Genomic DNA, 18422 nt, shown 5'->3' with positions numbered 1-18422 from the left:
CTGACTTTCTCCTCCAATGGATTTTGAGAAAAAGCCGGTAGTATGTAATTGATATTCTCCCCTACTAGACTCTGCTAGCTAGCCAGTTAGCTGTTGACTGATATTATTTTTGAGTTCCAGGAATCAACGGAGACGCTCATAAAATCTAGCTAACCATTGCTTAGTTTACTAAATTGACTAGCTAACGACGCACAATGTCATTGTGATAGGAATTGCATAGGCATTTGCAAGCTAGCTACATTAGCCAGGATAACATGTATGTCGTAGTGAATTATACACGAAGGTTACAGACCCTAGCATTTAATCTAGGGCCTTCGTGCTACCACCAAGGCGTCACAAGAGTTTCCATAACGTCACAGGACCGAAAATCCAAGCAAAACTTTAGCTGCTTTCGTTGGACTCATCTGATAACTTTAGTACATCAATATAGTACCCGAATTAGCAACTCTAAGGTAGGCTAACTAGCTAGCTAATGTACAGTACAGCATATCGTACACATGTGTACTGTGGTTGCAGTTTCTTGTTGTATTGCCCATGTTAATTTTTCAAACCTAGGTGCCCAGGGTAGCAACATGGGAGCCTGTATTGGAGAACCAGCTACCCCCAGTTAGTATACTGTACTTTGTTAATGAAGTTATTTTTATTAGCTTGTAAATTAAGCCAGATCAAATGGCTGTTAGTGACATTGATAAGTTCTAACATCTAATAAGCATTTTCTTACAGCCTTGCCAAGTTCCTGTAGACCTTGTTGACAAATTGGAGCGACTAGCCCTGGTGGATTTCCGCAACCAGGAGGGGCTGGCCTGTCTGGAGAAAGCCATCCGATTTGCAGATCAGCTCCATGTTGTTGACACAGATGGGGTTGACCCGATGGATTCAGTTCTGGAGGAAAGGTTAGACTCGGGCCAGGCAGATCCTGAAGCAGCCCCTAGCACTTCAGTGTTTGATCTGAAGGAATTGGGTAGTGGTAAGCCATTGGAAGTGTTTAATGGAAGGTTTAGTGGAGCAATCACATTTTGCTTACTGTCCTATCCAATTGTTTCAGATCTACAAAGACTGGGTAATTTTTGGAGAGGAAACCAATAGTTACCTACCTAACCTTAAGGTGACTTGTTTAGTCTCACAGATTGAAAACCCTCTGTTCTGTAGGGCACTGTATCTGAGGGAGGATGCCGTGGCAGAGGGGGACTGTGCAGAGGAACTGCTCCAGCTCTCCAAAAACACAGTGGAGGAGTACTTTGTGGCACCGCCAGGTGAGCATCTTGGCTACTGTTTTATCAGCTCATGAATTAGTTACTATCATTGTTCATTCTGAAGGCGGCAGTGCCCCATTTTGTATATCATGAAACTTAAATGGCTCTTTTCTCGGCAGGTAACATTCCACTCCCAAAGAGAGAGGATAGAGCTGCCATGTTTAAGCACTCTGAGTTCTGATTCAAAGTATGTGCTCCGACTTTGCTGACAGCTAAATTTGACTGGTTTTCCCACCCATGTATCTTAAGATGAATGCACTAAGGAGCTCTGGATAAGAGCATTTGCTAAATTAATGACTGGATACTGTATTTCATTTGACAGACCTCTGCAAAGAAATGCATGGCTAAATGATAAAGATTGACCAACCATCAAGAGGGTCAGGGTTTGGCATGTAATTAAGGTACCTTCAAACCAGACAAACTGAAGCTAAATCAAAGAAAGATTATCCAGTGTTGTTGATCTGTGTGTATTCTCTGAACAATATGTAGTGTCATTATGTTGAAAAAGCAGAACCATAACTCCCAATGGTACATACTTTGTGGGTGCTCTGCAAATGATTATCAAGGACTAAAGAGGCAACCAATGAATGTACAATTCATGCATTCAGGAACTAAAACAAATAAACATACTAAGAGTCCTCACTTTATTTGAAAAAAATAACACTTTTTACAAAGATTATTTTGAGAACGGGGCAGGAGAAAGAAATAATTTCATTCTCACGTAAAATAAAAAAGAGGAACAAAATTGAGAACACTTGCGAGGCAACCATCTACAAGGCAGGGCAGGCTAGACAGGCTCTTACAGAAACATGATAAAAATACAAAATAAACTACATTAAAGAGCTGTATTATGTTGTATTCCTCTAGTATGCAGTTTCCTTCACAAATATCCTTAACCAGCCATATCCTAGGTCTGAGAATGAATCAATGAGAATGTGATGCAAATGCAGATCTACCCATCCGCTCTGTCTACACCATTTAAAAAGTCCTCTGGAGACAGTCCTCATAGTGGAATGCACATGACATACTTAACAAGCAACACAAAATAAAGTAATCGCCAGTCTTGGCGCCCTCCTGTAGGTAGACTATCGGTAGTGACGAGGGGGTGGGCTGCGGCTTGATGGGCTACGGTGTGCTGCAGAGGGGCGACGTGGAGGGGGGCTATGGCGAGACAATCTACGAGCAGGGGGCGACTGATAACGAGGGGGTGGAGAGCCACGACCTTGATAAGCGGGTGAGTACCGTCCCCTGGATCTGGAACGGGACCGCGAGCGTCCTCTGCTGCCCCCCATCTCTCCATGGACTCGGATAGATGAAGTCTCCCCCTGAAAGATGTCCATGTCAGAGAATGTCCTGAAAACACATTCTTAAACACTGTATAGCTGTGGATCTGAGTGTTTAGTTACCTGGTGTGATCTGAACTCTGTCCTGTCCAGGCGCCGCATGGCATACTCCATGTCCTCTCTGCGCAGAAACTCCACCACCCCTTCACCATCCCGCTGAACATCTGTGAAACAAACATCTCCAGCCTCCCTCATGTGATCTTTCAAGTCTTGCCAGCTCCCAGTCGGAGGCAGGCCTGTGGGAACAGAGACCAAAACATTGAGAACTTTGGCCTTTCTAGGCAACGCTCAACAATACCAGTGTACATCTAACCTGCTGTAAATGGAAGGAAGAGGAGCTTTGAATAAAAAAACAAAAGCAGACTTTATCCACTTACCAGTCACAATAACTCTGAACTCCGATCTCCGAGTAGGAGGCCCAAACCTCCCTTTAGGACCACCGGGACCTCCGTCCCCACTCCCTCGACCACTACCACCCATAGAACCGTTGAATTTAGAGGAGGCAGAGCGAGGGTGCTCAACGCGAAGCTTGCAGTCTCCAAATCCATAACCATTCCTCCCATAGACTGCATCCTCGGCATCCCTGATACATAAGGACATGTCAATTTGATTAACACATTGCATATGTGAGTCAGTCTATTTATCTATCTTAGCATCCCACTGGTGGAACGAGCTTCCCCCTAACGTCAGGACAGCAGAGTCCCTGCTCATCTTCCAAAAATATCTGAAACCCTACCTCTTCAAAAAGTATCTTACATAAACTAGATTTTCCACTTCACAATAACAGCACTTAGTTGAACAGGGCAGCGAAGTCCCTGCTAGAGCAGCCCCGGTCAACTGTATGTGCTGTTATTGTGAAGTGGAAACAATAGGTCCATCTATGAGTGGAAGGGGAGAGAGGGGTAGAGGTTTGTGGGGGAGGGAAGGGGCAAATATGCATCTGTTGACTGACAAAAAAAACCCGCAGATTTAGCTTATTATTACACACAATTCATCAACTGTGGGAATTAATTAAGATATACAGACACCTACTCATTCCAGGGGTTTCCTTTATTTTTACTTTTTTCTACATTGTAGAATAATAGTGAAGACATCAAAACTATGAAATAACACATGGAATCATGTAGTAACCAAAATAGTGTTAAATCAAAATATATTTTATATTTGAGATTCTTCAAAGTAGCCACCCTTTGCCTTGATGAATCATGCCTTCATGGTCGAATTGCTGCAAAGAAACCACTACTAAAAGAACACCAATAAGAAGAGACTTGCTTGGGCCAAGAAACACAAGCAATGGACATTAGACCGTTGGAAATGTGTCACTTGGTTGGATAAGTCCAAATTTTAGATTTTTGGCTCCAACCACTGTCTTTGAGATGCAGAGTAGGCAAAAGGATGATCTCTGCATGTGTGGTTCACACCGTGAAGCATGGAGGTGGTGGTGTGGCGGTGCTGTGCTGGTGACTGTCAGTGATTTATTTTGAATTCAATGCACACTTTACCACATGGCTACCACAGCATTCTGCAGCGATACGCAATCCCATCTGGTTTGCACTTAGTGGGACTATCATTTCTTTTTCCAACAGGACAATGACCCAAAACATACCTCCAGGCTGTGTAAGGGCTATTTGACCAAGGAGAGCAATGAGTGCTGCATCAGATGACGCGACCTTAGCCCAATTGAGATGGTTTGGACCGCAGAGTGAAGGAAAAGCAGCCACCAAGAGCTCAACATATGTGGTAACTCCTTCAAGACAAAAAGCATTCCGGGTGAAGCTGGTTGAGAGAATGCCAAGAGTGTGCAAAACTGTCAAGGCAAAGGGTGGCTACTTTGAAGAAACTCATTTTGATTTAACACTTTTTTGGTTACTACATGATTCCATGTATGTTATTTCATAGTTTTAAACGTCTTCGCTATTCTACAATGTAGAAAACCCTTGAATTAGTTTTACTGCTATTTTATGTACATATACACATTGATCAAAAATATAAACGCAACATGTAAAGTGTTGGTCCCATGTGTCATGAGCTGAAATAAGATCCCAGATATGTTCCATATGCGCAAAAAAGCTAATTTCTCTCAAATTATGTGCACAAATTTGTTTACATCCCTGTTAGAGAGCATTTCTCCTTTGCCAATATAATCTATCCACCTGACAGGTGTGGCATATCAAGAAGCTGATTCAGCATGATCATTACACGGGTGGACCTTGTGCTGGGGAAGGTAAAAGGTTACTAAAATGTGCAGTTGTTACAACAATGCCACAGATATGTCAAGTTTTGAGGGAGTGTGCAATTGGCATTCTGACTGCAGGAATGTCCACCATAGCTGTTGCCAGAGAATTTAATGGTAATTTCTCTGCCATAAGCTGCCTCCAACAGTTTCAGAGAACTTGGCCGTATGTCCAACCGGCCTCACAACCACGCCAGCTCAGGACCTCCACATCCGGCTTCTTCACCAGCAGGATCGTCTGAGACCAGCCACCCGGACATTAATGAAACGGAGGATTATTTATTTCTGTAATAAAGCCCGTTTATGGGAGGGGAAACTAATTGGCTGGGCCTGGCACCCATGGCTACGCCCCTGCCCAGTCATGTGAAATCCATAGATTTAGGCCGAATACATTTATTTTAATTAACCGATTTCCTTATATATCACCCTTTCCTATATGAACTAAAGTAAAATACCTCGATGGACCATAAATATTTATGGTCCATCGAGGTACCTAAAGCCATATTTTAATCTCCCACCATAATAACTGAGTCGTATTGCTTGTTAACTCGATAAATTTTTATATATTTTCAAAGAAGCCTGGATCATTATTTAGAACATATAGATTAATGAGCCAAGTATGTTAATGGTCCAATAGCATATCATCGCACTACAAATTATCACCCTCATGCACTTAAGGAAATCACTAATATTATGGATATATTGGAACTAGTCAATATATGGAGGCTTAAATATCCTGACCTAGTGAGATATATATGAAAGAGGCTCAATTAAGTTGGTTGTCTTGACTGTCATTTTCTCTGGCACCAAAAGTTTTAAAAAGTGTTGATGGGGAGAGAATGCGGTCAGACCGTCAAATAATTGGTGTACAGATTAATCATACAGAATATCCACGAGAGAGGGGATATTGGAAATGTAATCAAAGCCTACTGGATGACAACTTGTTTCTAACCAAGAATTTATAACAGACTTTATTCTACATAACATAGGTACTAGAGGTCGACCGATTATGATTTCTCAACGCCGATACCGATTATTGGAGAACCAAAAAAATATATACAGATTAATTGGCCGATTTAAAAAAAATGTATGTAATAATGACAATTACAACAATACTGAATGAACACTTATTTTAACTTAATATAATATATCAATAAAATCAATTTAACCTCAAATAATGAAACATGTTCAATTTGGTTTAAATAATGCAAAAACAAAGTGTTGGAGAAGTATAAGTGCAATGTGTGCCATGTAAGAAAGCTAACGTTTAAGTTCCTTGCTCAGAACATATGAAAGCTGGTGGTTCCTTTTAACATGCGTCTTCAATATTCCCAGGTAAGAAGTTTTAGGTTGTAGTTATTATAGGAATTATGGGACTCTCTCTCTATACCATTTGTATTTCATTAACCTTTGACTATTGGATGTTCTTATAGACACTTTAGTATTGCCAGTGTAACAGTACAGCTTCCATCCCTCTCCTCGCTACTACCTGGGCTCGAACCAGGAACACATCGACAACAGCCACCCTCGAAGCAGTGTTACCCATGCAGAGCAAGGGGAACAACCACACCAAGTCTCAGAGCGAGTGACGTTTGAAACGCTATTAGCGCGCACCCTGCTAACTAGCTAGCCATTTCACATCGGTTACACCAGCCTAATCTCGGGAGTTGATAGTCATAAACAGCGCAATGCTTGAAGCAATGCAAAGAGCTGCTGAAAAACGCACTAAAGTGCTGTTTGAATGAATGCTTACGATCCTGCTGGTGCCTACCACCGCTGTCAGACTGCTCTATCAAATTAGACTTAGTTATAACATAATAACACACAGAAATACGAGCCGTAGGTCATTAATATGGTCAAATTCGGAAACTATAAAGCTCAAAAAGACATTTATTCTTTCAGTGAAATACGGAACCGTTCCGTATTTTATCTAACGGGTGGCATCCATAAGTCTAAATATTCCTGTGACATTGCACAACCTTCAATGTTGTGTCATAATTAAGTAAAATTCTGGCAAACTGTTACATATACACACTGACTGTGTGCAATGAACGCAAGAGAAGTGATACAATTTCACCTGGTCAATATTGCCCGCTAACCTGGATTTTTTTAGCTAAATATGCAGGTTTAAAAATATATACTTCTGTGTATTGATTTTAAGAAAGGCATTGATGTTTATGGTTAGGTACACATTGGAGCAACGACAGTCCTTTTTCGCGAATACGCATCGATTATATGTAACGCAGGACACGCTAGATAAACTAGTAATATCATCAACCATGTGTAGTTAACTAGTGATTATGATTGATTGTTTTTATAAGATAGGTTTAATGCTAGCTAGCAACATACCTTTGCTTACTGCATTCGCGTAACAGGCAGGCTCCTCGTGGAGATGGTTAGAGCGTTGGACTAGTTAATTGTAAGGTTGCAAGATTGAATCCCCGAGCTGACACACACAAAAAAAAATGTCGTTCTGCCCCCGAACAAGGCAGTTAACCCACCGTTCCTAGGCCGTCATTGTTCTTAACTGACTTGCCTAGTTAAATAAAGATTAAAAAGGTGTAAAATAAAATATATATATATTTATTTTTATTTTATTTTTTTAAATCGGGCAAATCGGTGTCCAAAAGTACCGATTTTCGGTTGTTATGAAAACTTGAAATCGGCCCTATTTAATCAGCCATTCCGATTAATCGGTCGACCTCTAATAGGTACAGAAGATCACCTTTAAGGTACGGGACACTTTTAAATGTGCCTTTAGGGGCCAGAATAAGTTAGAGGAAAAGAAATGGAGGAACTTATTCAAAAAAAGATCAAGTGTAATACATTATACAAACAAGGTGAACTGGATGGAATATGGGGAAAAATGCACCAACTAATTTTTTCATCGTCAACATAGAAATGCTACCAAAATTATTTACAGAAACTTGTTACAAATCATTTTCTGAAAGAGGAGGCAAAGTACTTTAAGCATGTTTTCATTTCAGGTTCCTCAATCTCTACCAACTGAAGTTAATTGTAAGGATTTGTTTCTATTAATAGTGTAAAAATGAATAGCTGTATAGAAAGACTCACGTGAAGGAACTTCAAGATGCAATTAAAGCCTTCAAGTCAGGGAAAACATCAGGGTTGGTCCGTTAACATGATTGTGAAAGTATGATTTCATGACTTGATTTCTGACCCCATGTGGCAAATATCCAGTCTACCTAAAAAAATGGAGACCCCTTACACTTCAGTGTTGTGATGCCAATATTCTAGCAAAATGTTTAGTGCTTAGAATTCAAAAGGTATTGTTGAATATTATGTATCCTAATCAGACAGGTTTTTACATGGGCGATACATTGGAGATAAAGTACTGGAAACAATCGAACACTTAAAAAATATATAGGAAACCAGGCCCGGTATTCATTGCAGATTTTGAAAAGGACTAGAATGCATTGTATAGGAGAATCTCCTATACAATGAGTTATGTATAGTAACCCCGGGTGTAAAATAGTAAATATGGCTGCTTCTCATAAAGTATTCAACTGTCAAGAGGAGTAAAACAAAGCTGTCCATTATGGCCATAGAAACGTTAGCCCTTAAAAATCAGATCCAACAGTAATATGAAGGGACTAGACATCCAGGGCTTAAAAACAAAGGGGTCATTGTACGCAGACGACTCATGTTCTTTTAAATTCACAATATGGACCCCTCCACAGCCTCAGAGGACCTAGATAATGTCCTTAACCTCTCTGGATAATAAGTGTACACATTACGTATTGGATCGCTAAAAAAATACAACTTTTACATTACAGTGTAGTTTACCATTAAAATGGTCTGACGGTAAAGTGGACATAGTCTAACCATATTGTGAAATAAATAAATTCGAGACATTTTCATAGAAAGTTAGCAAAAAACTTGTCTACAGTACTTTCAGAAAGTATTCAGTCCCCTAGACTTTCCCCACATTTTGTACCGTTACAGCCTTATTCTAAAATTGTTTAAATTACACTTTTTCCTCAAATCTACACACTACACCATTTAAGAATAATGGAGGCCACTGTGTTCTTGGACCTTCAACGCTGCAGATATCGTTTGGTACCTTTCCCCAGATCTGTGCCTCGACACAATCATGCCTCAAAACTCTAAGGACAATTCCTTTGACTTGAATTTCATTTACTTTTTTGATTGAACCTTTATTTACCTAGGCAAGTCATTTAAGAACTAATTCTTATTTACAATGATGGCCTACCCTGGCCAAACCCTAACGACGCTGGGCCAGTTGTGCGCCGCCCTACAGGATGCACCCAAGCTCAATTTCGAGTCTCATAGCAAAGGGTCTGAAAATGCGATTTTTATTTATTTATACATGCACATTTGCAAAATATTCTACAAACTTATTTTTGCTTTGTCATTATGGGGAATTGTGTGTAGATTGAGGGAAAACACATTTTAATCCATTTTAGAATAAGGCTGTAATGTAACAAAATGTGAAAAAGTCAAGGGGTCTGAATAACTTTCCGAATGCACAGTATTTGTGAGAAAAAATAAAAATTACTTAAGAATTGTTTAACCATTTCCCAGTTAAATTTTTTATTCATTTTTTAAATCCCAGCCCCATCCCCGCATGAGGCCTTTTAGTAGGCCGTCATTCTAAATAAGAATGTGTTGTTGACTGACTTGCCTAGTTAAATAAAAATAAATACTCATTCCCCGATGGCCCTGCCTACACTGGAATACTTTTTTTATTTTTTATTATATGAGCAAAAGATATTCCACTTTATTTGGCAAGCCAGACAAAATGAATATATATTTGGAAGACTAAATTATTTTATATTAAAGCATTGAACCTCTCACTAAAGGCTTAAAAAACATACTTAAATCCAAACTGGTTCTCCAGTAGACTAGTAAGAAAGGCTGTTAAAAAATTGCATGTTTCTATTTATTCAGATAACACCCTGTCACTTTCGGTCATTTGAAACTGAAATAATCTCCAAACTATACCTTTTTAAAACAAGCCATAGAAATCTGGTAACGATTTCAGTTTAACCCACAAAAAAAAAATCAAATAAACAGAACAAATATTTCAAATAATATTATATTATGGTTAAACTCAAAAATACTAATTGATAAAACATTCTTTGAAATTGTTTTGTGTTTTTTTTTTTTAAACAATATAATCTTTGTTAATTAATGATAGAAAGGTTCAGAACTTTTGTGAAACATCCCACCACAGTTGAAAAATATTTGTCAAGTCGGGATGTTTTTTAGAGATAGATGGGAGGGGTTAAGGGCAGCTGAAGGGCGGGATAAAAAAAGGAAAAAAATGGATAACTAATGTAAAATGTGCCGTGTCTGTAAAATATATATAGTATGTATAAACTCAAACTAGAAGCCTAAGTATTGCTGTCCTTTAGTTTGGGTAGGGTTATTGGGGAAAAAAACTGTAAATTACACAAACAATTACTTTGATAGAACCCACAATATTTCTGCAATATTTAAGCTAAAAAAATATTGAATAAAAGAGCAGTCCTATAGCATAACCTCTGCTTCTAATGACCATTTCACAATGGAGCAAGTCACAGGTACTTCCTGTTTGAGCTTCTGCTTATTAACAGGAAGCAGGAGTAAGGAGCCATGATCTGATTTAACGAATGGCGGACGAGGGAGGGCCTTGTATCTTGTTTGTGCGTAGAGTAACCGCGGTCTAGGACTTTATTGCCCCTAGTTGTGAAGGGGCAAGTTGGGAATCGTGTGTCTTAATGAAGCGGAATTTAAAAAGGCAGGCAGCCGCTGGATGCAAGTTTTCCTGATTGTTTATAGCCTCATACAGTTCATTAAGTGGCAGCATGTTATATTTCATGATAACATCTCAAATATTTTGTGAAAATAAAGTAAACGACAAAAGAATCACAAAATAACAAAGTCGGGTCAGAGTTCGCAAAACGGTGGCAATCCAGCACGCTGCCATCTTTTCATTACTACCGAGTTCAGGGAAAGTGTACTTGCTATGACTATGATATGTGGTTGTCTCATCTAGCTATCTTAAGGTGAATGCACTAATTCAAGTCGCTCTAGATAAGAGCATCTGCTAAATGACTAAAATGTCAATGTAAATCTGGTCTTATTGGTCAACGAGTAAGAATGCCATTCATGGACATGGACGTTTATCTTACCGTGGATCTTCAAAGCGCACAAAGGCAAAGGGAATAGTGCCTCTGTTGTTCTTCAACTCAATGTCTCTGATTTTGCCATATTTGAAGAATATATCCTCAATGTCCCTCTCTTGCACATCAGCTGGAAGGTTACCCACGTAGATCCTGCCATCTGCCATGATGTTAACAGAACTGATCCTGATGGAAAAAGAGAGAGCCTTATCAATACTGAACACTCCCTGAACTCAAATGTATGTTTTTACCCCTAATTTCTGCCATTCATAAATGTCCCAAAATAGATTACCATTACAAACAACCCCCTACAAGTACATGTTATCAAGACTGCAACATATACACAACTCAAATACAGAGCTAGCTATTAATCAAACACCAACCCACACCCAATGGTTCAACCACCAGGGCCCGGTTTCCCAAAAGCATCTTATGACGAAGTTCATCGTTAGAACCTTCGTAGGAGCATTGTTAAATATCGAAGCTTCCACAAAACCATCGGTATTAACTTTGCACTTAAACGCTCGTAATCTAACGCCTGCCTCAGACCACTCGTAGAAACGCTAACTACAGTGGGGCAAAAAAGTATTTAGTCAGTCACCAATTGTACAAGTTCTCCCACTAATTTTCATCATAGGTACACTTCAATTATGACAGACAAAATTAGAAAAACAATCCAGAGAATCACATTGTGGGATTTTTATTAATTTATTTGCAAATTATGGTGGAAAATAAGTATTTGGTCACCTACAAACAAGCAAGATTTCTGGCTCTCACAGACCTGTAACTTCTTCTTTAAGAGGTTCCTCTGTCCTCCACTCGTTACCTGTATTAATGGCACCTGTTTGAACTTATCACTATAAAAGACCTGTCCACAACCTTAAATAGTCACACTCCAAACTCCGCTATGGCCAAGACCAAAGAGCTGTCAAAGGACACCAGAAACAAAATTGTAGACCTGCACCAGGCTGGGAAGACTGAATCTGCAATAGGTAAGCAGCTTGGTTTGAAGAAATCCACTGTGGGAGCAATTATTAGGAAATGGAAGACATACAAGACCACTGATAATCTCCCTCGATCTGGGGCTCCACGCAAGATCTCACCCCGTGGGGTCAAAATGATCACAAGTGGTGAGCAAAAATCCCAGAACCACACGGGAGGACCTAGTGAATGACCCGCAGAGAGCTGGGACCAAAGTAACAAAGCCTACCATCAGTAACACACTACGCCGCCAGGGACTCAAATCCTGCAGTGCCAGACGTGTTCCCCTGCTTAAGCCAGTACATGTCCAGGCCCGTCAAATTTGCTAGAGAGCATCTGGATGATCCAGAAGAAGATTTGGGAGAATGTCATATGGTCAGATGAAACCAAAATAGAACTTTTTGGTAAAAACTCACCTCGTCGTGTTTGGAGGACAAAGAATGCTGAGTTGCATCCAAAGAACACCATACCCACTGTGAAGCATGGGGGTGGAAACATCATGCTTTGGGGCTGTTCTTCTGCAAAGGGACCAGGACGACTGATCCGTGTAAAGGAAAGAATGAATGGGGCCATGTATCGTGAGATTTTGAGTGAAAACCTCCTTCCATCAGCAAGGGCATTGAAGATGAAACGTGGCTGGGTCGTTCAGCACGACAATGATCCAAAACACACCGCCCGCGCAACGAAGGAGTGGCTTCGTAAGAAGCATTTCAAGGTCCTGGAGTGGCCTAGCCAGTCTCCAGATCTCAACCCCATAGAAAATCTTTGGAGGGAGTTGAAAGTCCGTTTTGCCCAGAAACAGCCCCAAAACATCACTGCTCTAGAGGAGATCTGCATGGAGGAATGGGCCAAAATACCAGGAGTGTGTGAAAACCTTGAAGACGTTTGACCACAGTCATTGCCAACAAAGGGTATATAACAAAGTATTGATATAAACTTTTGTTTTTGACCAAATACTTATTTTCCACCATCATTTGCAAATAAATTCATTAAAAAATCCTACAATGTGATATTCTGGATTTTTCCCCCTCATTTTGTCTGTCATAGTTGAAGTGTACCTATGATGAAAATTATAGGCCTCTCTCATCTTTTTAAGTGGGAGAACTTGCACAATTGGTGGCTGACTAAATACTTTTTTGCCCCACTGTACATGTTAAGTGTGTTAGGTGCTTCCGCATAAACATAAAATCACATGGTTTACCAGTCTCTGTGACCACTGATAACTTCAGAACAGAAGTTTACTACAATAACGAAGTTGCCAATGTCGTTGCAATTGATACAAACAAGGGAAGTATAAAAATATATCGGTTCATTTGAAGCATGACTGCTTTAAAATTAACAGTTTGGCTATAGGTTCTCAATCATATTGAAACGCACTTCATGTTAAATCAATTGAGTTTTATTTTGTTACATGTAGGCTGTTGTCTAATTTGTCACAATATCTTTATGTGTAGCCTAACGTATGCAATGTGCCACCAAATCGGTTATTTTTGTCATTTTTTTATTGAGTAAGCGTTAGAATAAGCCGCCTTAATATTTGCAGCCGTATGTGGTAATGTCTCTAGAAGCGGATCCGTCGTCAGTATTGAGAAATAACTATTATGTTTAGGAATGATTTTAATGGAGAAAGCTGATCTGAGAGCAGCGCTCACCTTCTTTCGATCCTATCAGTATCAACAAATGCTCTAACGACGCACTAGGCGACCATTCTCATTTTTTTTTACCACGCTAACTAGGTAAATCAGCGTGGTGCGTGGGAAACGGTTGTTACATTTTCGGCTGCTGTAGGAATGACGCAACGTTACGCCTAAATTCCATCGCTATCAGAAAACCGGGCCCTGTTGAGACGAAATCCTAGCCGGACAATAGTGTCTGATTGCGGCCCGCAATTCGAGGAGCTCCTGTATGTGGGCATTCATTCATCTGCTGGAACGCCCCCCACTCTAGCATCCCATTGGTTCCGGCTTTAACAGGCTTCCCACTCCCTCGAGCACGCAATCTTCAAACTTGTGCGACACTTGATATTCTGGTTGTCTATTTGTGACCTAGCTAGCTAGCGTTGTCGCCCCGGCCCCCCGCCTCCTGTGGAAGTGCGGGAAAGCATTGCCCAACAGACGGAGTCCTCGACCAATAATGGACTAAAGAAGACTAACGGGGTCTGTTTTTAAAGGATAATGGGCCTGTCAGCCAAATGTGGATACATTTTCAATTGCAGTACGGTTCTAAAAACAAATCTCTGCTTTCATATCACATCAACAATGTAACAAAAGCTAAAGATACACTTACTGTTACTTAACCAGTTTTAACACAGTTGCAGCAGACAGTATTTTTCAGTCACAACACGTTTGTGGCGTCTGTCTTCCATTTACACACCGGTGTTCCGAGACACAGAACTAGCACCAGTACGCCCGTCTTCCATAAATAAGCGCCGTAACATGGAAATATGGCTGTGGGAACCCTAACCATATAGAAACCTATAGTAACTAAACATTTGTTATGATTTCTCGATAATATGAAAGATAAGATCCTTATGTTTCCAAACAGTACAGTAAGAGATGTTTGGTAACGTTTACAGAAAGCGGGAGCTCTTAACGAAACTCCCCAGCCAGAAGATACGATCACCAATATATAGGCGCTAAAGGTAGTGTATGTGAATGGGCTACCGCCACCTAGTGTATTGGAGCGCCCCGTATGATGCCCATTTTTAAAAAATGGACCAATAGAAGTATAAAGAGGGGTTCCTGCATATCCAGGAACGCCCCGAATTACGGGACGAAATTACACCCTACTCGGCTCAGGTAGCTTACTACGCTAAAGCTAGCCTAGCTATTCATGTGATGTTTCATTTAAAAAAATGGTAACATGGCTGGGGGCGGGATACGGTGGTCAGCTAACTAGTTTGCTAGTTTCAATATTTCAAACATAACGTTTCATATCGCCTCGTGATAGTTACCTGCCTGGATTCCCAATCTGTACTCACATGTAAAACCCAGATTAGCCCATTCATTCATTACCTAGCCAGCAAATTGTCGACAACAAATGGCTAGTAGCTAATGTAACGTTAGCTTCAGTTGCAAGTTAGCATCTAGCTAGCTAACAAGTTAGCCTAGCTGACTCGTGTGCCATGTTTTGGGTTTGCAGAAGAGTACACAATAGCTCACCTACCTTGTTGTGTTGCTGACCAGACCTGCAACCCCCGTGGTTGCTGTGATTATTTTATAAAGCTCGTATAATGTTATTTCTCGCTTATCGCCAGAGATCGGTACCCTCAAACCTTTGTCGGAGGATCTCTGCGCTTCTTTTGCTAGTTAGGCTAGCCAGTTCCATCCACTGACTTCCGGTTCCGTCAAAAACCACCTACCATATCCAGCAGGTGGTGCCCCAGCACACAAATTGCACTGTTTTTTGTCTGCATGTTTTCTTCTTCGTGTGGTTTTCCGGCAGACGAGACGCATGGTTGATTTTTGGTGCCTTTCACAGTTCGGAAAATGCATTGCACATTTGTTCACAAAAAAGGGAAGTGGATGAAAAAAGAAAATGACTATAGCAATAAACGCTAAGAACCCAACCTTACCAATGCACAAACTGTACGGGTCACTCTGTACTGGCCTACTACTCACAGGGACTCTCTCAGGGACCCTCACCCTTTCCCCACCATCCGTTACTTTCCTCACTACCTCAGCATGACACTTTCTGCACTGCTCTCACCCTGGAAACTTCAACCTGTCTCACTCGCACAGGACATTTCTGATCCCCAGCAATATGGCCGCCCTAAAAATGTAAACACTGGGCTTTGAACACCAAAACCACACTCTCCTTTGAACTATGCTCTCCTGCACAATTCATACCTCAGAATCTCCCTCATTCATACTGCTGCAACATGACCATAAACTTGGCACCTGTAACACAATAGTGGGTTCATGAAACAAAATCTCTCACAGGATAACTTATATACCCTAGCATGACTTTATCTGCCAAACACTTTACATCAAAACTCAGAAGAACAGACAGGGTCTCCTCAGTCTGGCGCTCCCCACCGGTTCTGCGTCTCACCAAACGGCGTGCATCACAGACACCAGGGATCCTCAACTTCAGTCAATCCACCTCAACACTACCCCTGTTATCACTCCTTTCAACTGCGCTCTGCTCCAGAGAGAAAAGCAGGCCACAGCTTTCGTTCCGAGTCGGGAAACGTGAGTCCACTTCTGGATGCTTTGACCAAATTGACAGAACCCAACTCCTTCTTTAACCAGCCTGATTCCACAAACTTTTTTGATGCCAAAAGGCATGGATCCACTTTGTCCATAAATCATACTCCTACGGGGCAGAGTCATCTCAGGCAATTTTCTGATCATTGGTGTGAGGCTTGGTAGCCTTCACCTCACCTGTTGGTGCAGGCTTTTCCTCTTCACTTCTGTTAGGTTCAATTTGAGAGAGTTCACTCTCCGTCGACTGCTCAGGGTTTTCAGGAGCGGAACATGGCATTATCTCTCCTGTACTTGACTCAAAGGAGAAAGTACTCTGCTTGTATTTCACAGATTTTTTTTGGTTTGTTTGTTTTTGTTTCTTGAGGCCTGTCATGCAAATAGCGTCCGCCTGAAAATTGTTGTCCTCCCCCAGGCCCCTTGAAATGTCTCTGAGACCCCCTGAGGCTCCCTAGTTGAGAATCACTGTTGTAGTGTAAGTATGCAATACATTTCTTTGGTATACCTTCCCAATCTGACATCTTAGTTAAATTGGATCGTCTTACGCCATGACTGTAATGGCTGCTAAGTCATATGGCTAAAAATATAAACACCCAAGCGTTCTCTGCTCTCATTGCTTATGACAGAAATTAGAATGACCAAGAATTCTGCCTCAAGACACATCTGTAATGTAAAATGACTTTGTATTTTACTAACAGGACATCAGCGGTGAAAGGTGTCCTCACATACTTAGTGAGAGAATAGGCTAAGCTTCATGGGTTGTCACAGGAAACAACAACAAACTCTAAACACCTATACTTCTCAGAAGTCTACACCTGATTGAACTGCTTTTAACACCACTGACCTCAGCTGACATGGCAGACATCAGTTCTGACTCATTAGAATCACATCAGTCAAATACACAGAGGTCATTGACCCCTGGAAATATCCATAGAGGCAGAAATGAAAGAGGAGAACATAAGTTACTGGAGAATATAGAAGTTACTCTACATCCACTGGTTACTGTTTGTACTAGAGAACATACGGGTGAATAACGTTGGGTACAGTCTGACTAAGATGTGTAGTCTGAATGACATGATTCAACTACTGACAATATAAACATGTGTTGACATCATTTTGGGGAGGATGAGGCAGGGTATAGTATATAGTATTTTATTTGTATTGCTGTTAAAATTACCTCTGCATTCACAAAGGTATATGTCTGACGTATCACAAAATACCTGTAATTCCTCATCATTGTCTCTATCATCTGGGCCTGGGTTTTCCCAATGAGGTTGGGTTTCATTGATAATGACATTAGGTTTCTCTTTCCTTTCTGGTGTTTGACATATCTGTGTTGAAAAATAGGGAATTATATAGAATGATAGGGAATCATCTAGAACCTGGTTCAATGATAGGGAATGATCTAGAACAGGGTTCGGAAAAAGGCGGACTGCGGGCCAAACCGGGCCACTATATGTTTTTGGCTCCCCAAAAGGTTTAGGTCAAAATAAGACTACAATCATCAAGAACTATGCAGAAATCTGTTCACCAAGTACTCCCACGAATAGAAAACTAGATGTGATCGTGTTTCAATGTAATCAAAGTATGAAATTATTTTTTATTTGTAAATACAATCAAATTTTTGGCTTAGTTGTGGTCAATTTGTAGTGTACAAATTATAATTATGTTCTGACATCTGGATCATCCCCTCCGACAAAAATCGGCAGGCGGCTGAATCTATATAGTTGCCTACCCCGATTTAGAAAAATGAATTATATGGAATGGTCTAGAGCAGGGGTGTCAAACGCATTTTACCCCGAAGACCGCATTCGGTGTTCAACGACGTCTGGAGAGCGGCACTGACATAAAAAAAATATATTTTTCCTTGCCTCAAAAATATGAATTGTCGATGCTCCCCGGCTCTCTAGTGATTATTAGAGAGCTGGACACAGGCAAGAAACTGCAGTTTAATTTTTAGTCACCGGCGGGCAGGATTGGAACCCCTCGCGGTCCGAATATTTGACCCCCCCCGAGCTAGAGTGATCTTTGTGAATTTCAGTGTGATATGCATCAATTAAATCAATATTGGGCATACTTTGAATGGGGGCAAGTTGCCATTGGGCAATATCAAAGAAACAATTTATTGCACTCAACTTTCTGCAAACAGCAGCAGACTACACCATTATTTTATAATAGAAACCGAAAGCGGCGCGGCAGAGAGGGAAAAACGAATCTCAATTTGAGGGGCGGGGCAGATCAGATGTTATATACATAGA

The 18422-nt window shown here is 40.7% G+C and overlaps 2 protein-coding genes across 4 annotated transcripts; one reads left to right on the top strand and one right to left on the bottom strand.

Annotated features, from left to right (window-relative positions):
- The first annotated feature begins 44 nt into the window (after nucleotides 1-44).
- Nucleotides 45-1897, top strand: gatc (glutamyl-tRNA amidotransferase subunit C). The gene is made up of 5 exons (XM_020472858.2): nucleotides 45-452; nucleotides 556-606; nucleotides 724-893; nucleotides 1150-1253; nucleotides 1373-1897. The coding sequence occupies exons 1-5, from the start codon at nucleotides 255-257 to the stop codon at nucleotides 1432-1434; spliced, it is 585 nt and encodes a 194-aa protein (XP_020328447.1). The 5' UTR covers nucleotides 45-254; the 3' UTR covers nucleotides 1435-1897.
- Nucleotides 1881-15340, bottom strand: LOC109880649 (serine/arginine-rich splicing factor 9-like). Of its 3 annotated transcripts, none has more exons than XM_020472840.2 (5): nucleotides 15125-15339; nucleotides 10988-11164; nucleotides 2974-3179; nucleotides 2660-2832; nucleotides 1881-2578 (listed from the first exon to the last, which is right to left on the bottom strand). In XM_020472840.2, the coding sequence occupies exons 2-5, from the start codon at nucleotides 11143-11145 to the stop codon at nucleotides 2339-2341; spliced, it is 777 nt and encodes a 258-aa protein (XP_020328429.1). In that variant the 5' UTR covers nucleotides 11146-11164; nucleotides 15125-15339; the 3' UTR covers nucleotides 1881-2338. The 3 variants fall into 3 exon arrangements, with proteins under 3 accessions (XP_020328429.1, XP_020328438.1, XP_020328434.1); XM_020472849.2 differs by lacking the exon at nucleotides 15125-15339 and adding an exon at nucleotides 14246-14600; XM_020472845.2 differs by having other exon boundaries at nucleotides 1884-2578; nucleotides 15121-15340.
- Nucleotides 15341-18422: the final 3082 nt, after the last annotated feature.

This window comes from Oncorhynchus kisutch, linkage group LG3 (assembly GCF_002021735.2).
Source record: "Oncorhynchus kisutch isolate 150728-3 linkage group LG3, Okis_V2, whole genome shotgun sequence".
NCBI classification, from domain to species: Eukaryota; Metazoa; Chordata; class Actinopteri; order Salmoniformes; family Salmonidae; genus Oncorhynchus; species Oncorhynchus kisutch.
The sequence above is the reverse complement of the archived record's forward strand: the minus strand, read 5'-3'. Positions and strand labels throughout refer to the sequence as shown.

Bases quoted from the DNA above. Each gene is read 5' to 3' on its own strand.
- gatc (XM_020472858.2), top strand. From the start codon at position 255: ATGTATGTCGTAGTGAATTATACACGAAGGTTACAGACCCTAGCATTT. The intron at 607-723 runs GTTAGTATACTG...ATTTTCTTACAG, and splicing joins TGGAGAACCAGCTACCCCCA to CCTTGCCAAGTTCCTGTAGA. The intron at 894-1,149 runs GTTAGACTCGGG...TCTGTTCTGTAG, and splicing joins GATTCAGTTCTGGAGGAAAG to GGCACTGTATCTGAGGGAGG.
- LOC109880649 (XM_020472845.2), bottom strand. From the start codon at position 11,145: ATGGCAGATGGCAGGATCTACGTGGGTAACCTTCCAGCTGATGTGCAA. The intron at 3,180-10,987 runs GTAAGATAAACG...CTTATGTATCAG, and splicing joins GTGCGCTTTGAAGATCCACG to GGATGCCGAGGATGCAGTCT. The intron at 2,579-2,659 runs GTAACTAAACAC...GACATCTTTCAG, and splicing joins CAGAGTTCAGATCACACCAG to GGGGAGACTTCATCTATCCG.